Here is a 756-nt window from a genome sequence, read left to right on the forward strand (position 1 = left end):
GGGCGAGGCCATGGCCCCACGGTATGGCCCCATGGCACAGCCCCACGGCACGGCCCCACTCCCCCCAGCGCTCACAGGGGGTGTTGAGCAGGCGGGAGCTGTAGCAGTGGAACTCGATGCGCTGCTCGCAGTACTCGGAGGCATTTGCCAGCGCTGACACCTCAGCCCAGGAGGCGTTCCAGTACTCTACAGCCCCCAGGTAGGGCTGGTCCACGCTGGAGCCCGTCACCCGTGTGGCGTAGTGCCGGTTGTGCCGGATGATGGTCCATGCCCGGTCCTCTGCAGAGGTGTGGGGGGGGCTGTTAGGACCAGCCCCCTGGGGTGTCCCCATCCCTCCATCCTGCTCTGGCCCCAGTGCACAGGCGGGAGCTGGTCCCTGGGGGCACTGGGCAGAGGGACCCCCCCATGCCCTCCCGCTGCCCCACCTCGGATGTCGCAGTACACCGTGAAGGGCTTGAGCGGCCCACTGCCATCCGGGTCGATGGTGTAGTTCCCCGAGGTTTTCCCGCTGACCCGGTAAGCATCGCACGACTCCTTGTAAAGGGCTGGAAGGGGGAAACGGGGCTGGGCTCAGTGCGAGGGGGGTGCCAGGCAGCAGGAGGAGCCTGTCCTGTCCCCCTGCCCGCGAGGCCCCGGGCTCACATTTGTGGCAGGTCTCCCCCTTGTACCCCGTCAGGTCGCAGATGCACATGAAGTCATCCCAGGACTGGACGCAGCGGCCATCGTGCTCGCACAGGTTGGGGGGGCCACTGCGGG

General features: G+C 67.9%; 1 protein-coding gene across 1 annotated transcript in view; it reads right to left on the minus strand.

Moving 5' to 3' along the window:
* Nucleotides 1-756, minus strand: part of LOC104135040 (contactin-associated protein 1) — a 15,360-nt gene that overhangs the window by 8,222 nt on the left and 6,382 nt on the right. The window contains 3 exon segments of the mRNA XM_035903431.1: nt 76-279; nt 426-545; nt 643-749. Coding sequence (XP_035759324.1) covers nt 76-279; nt 426-545; nt 643-749 — 431 coding nt within the window.

Source organism: Egretta garzetta, unplaced genomic scaffold (assembly GCF_000687185.1).
Source record: "Egretta garzetta isolate BGI_Z169 unplaced genomic scaffold, ASM68718v1 scaffold100, whole genome shotgun sequence".
NCBI lineage: Eukaryota > Metazoa > Chordata > Aves > Pelecaniformes > Ardeidae > Egretta > Egretta garzetta.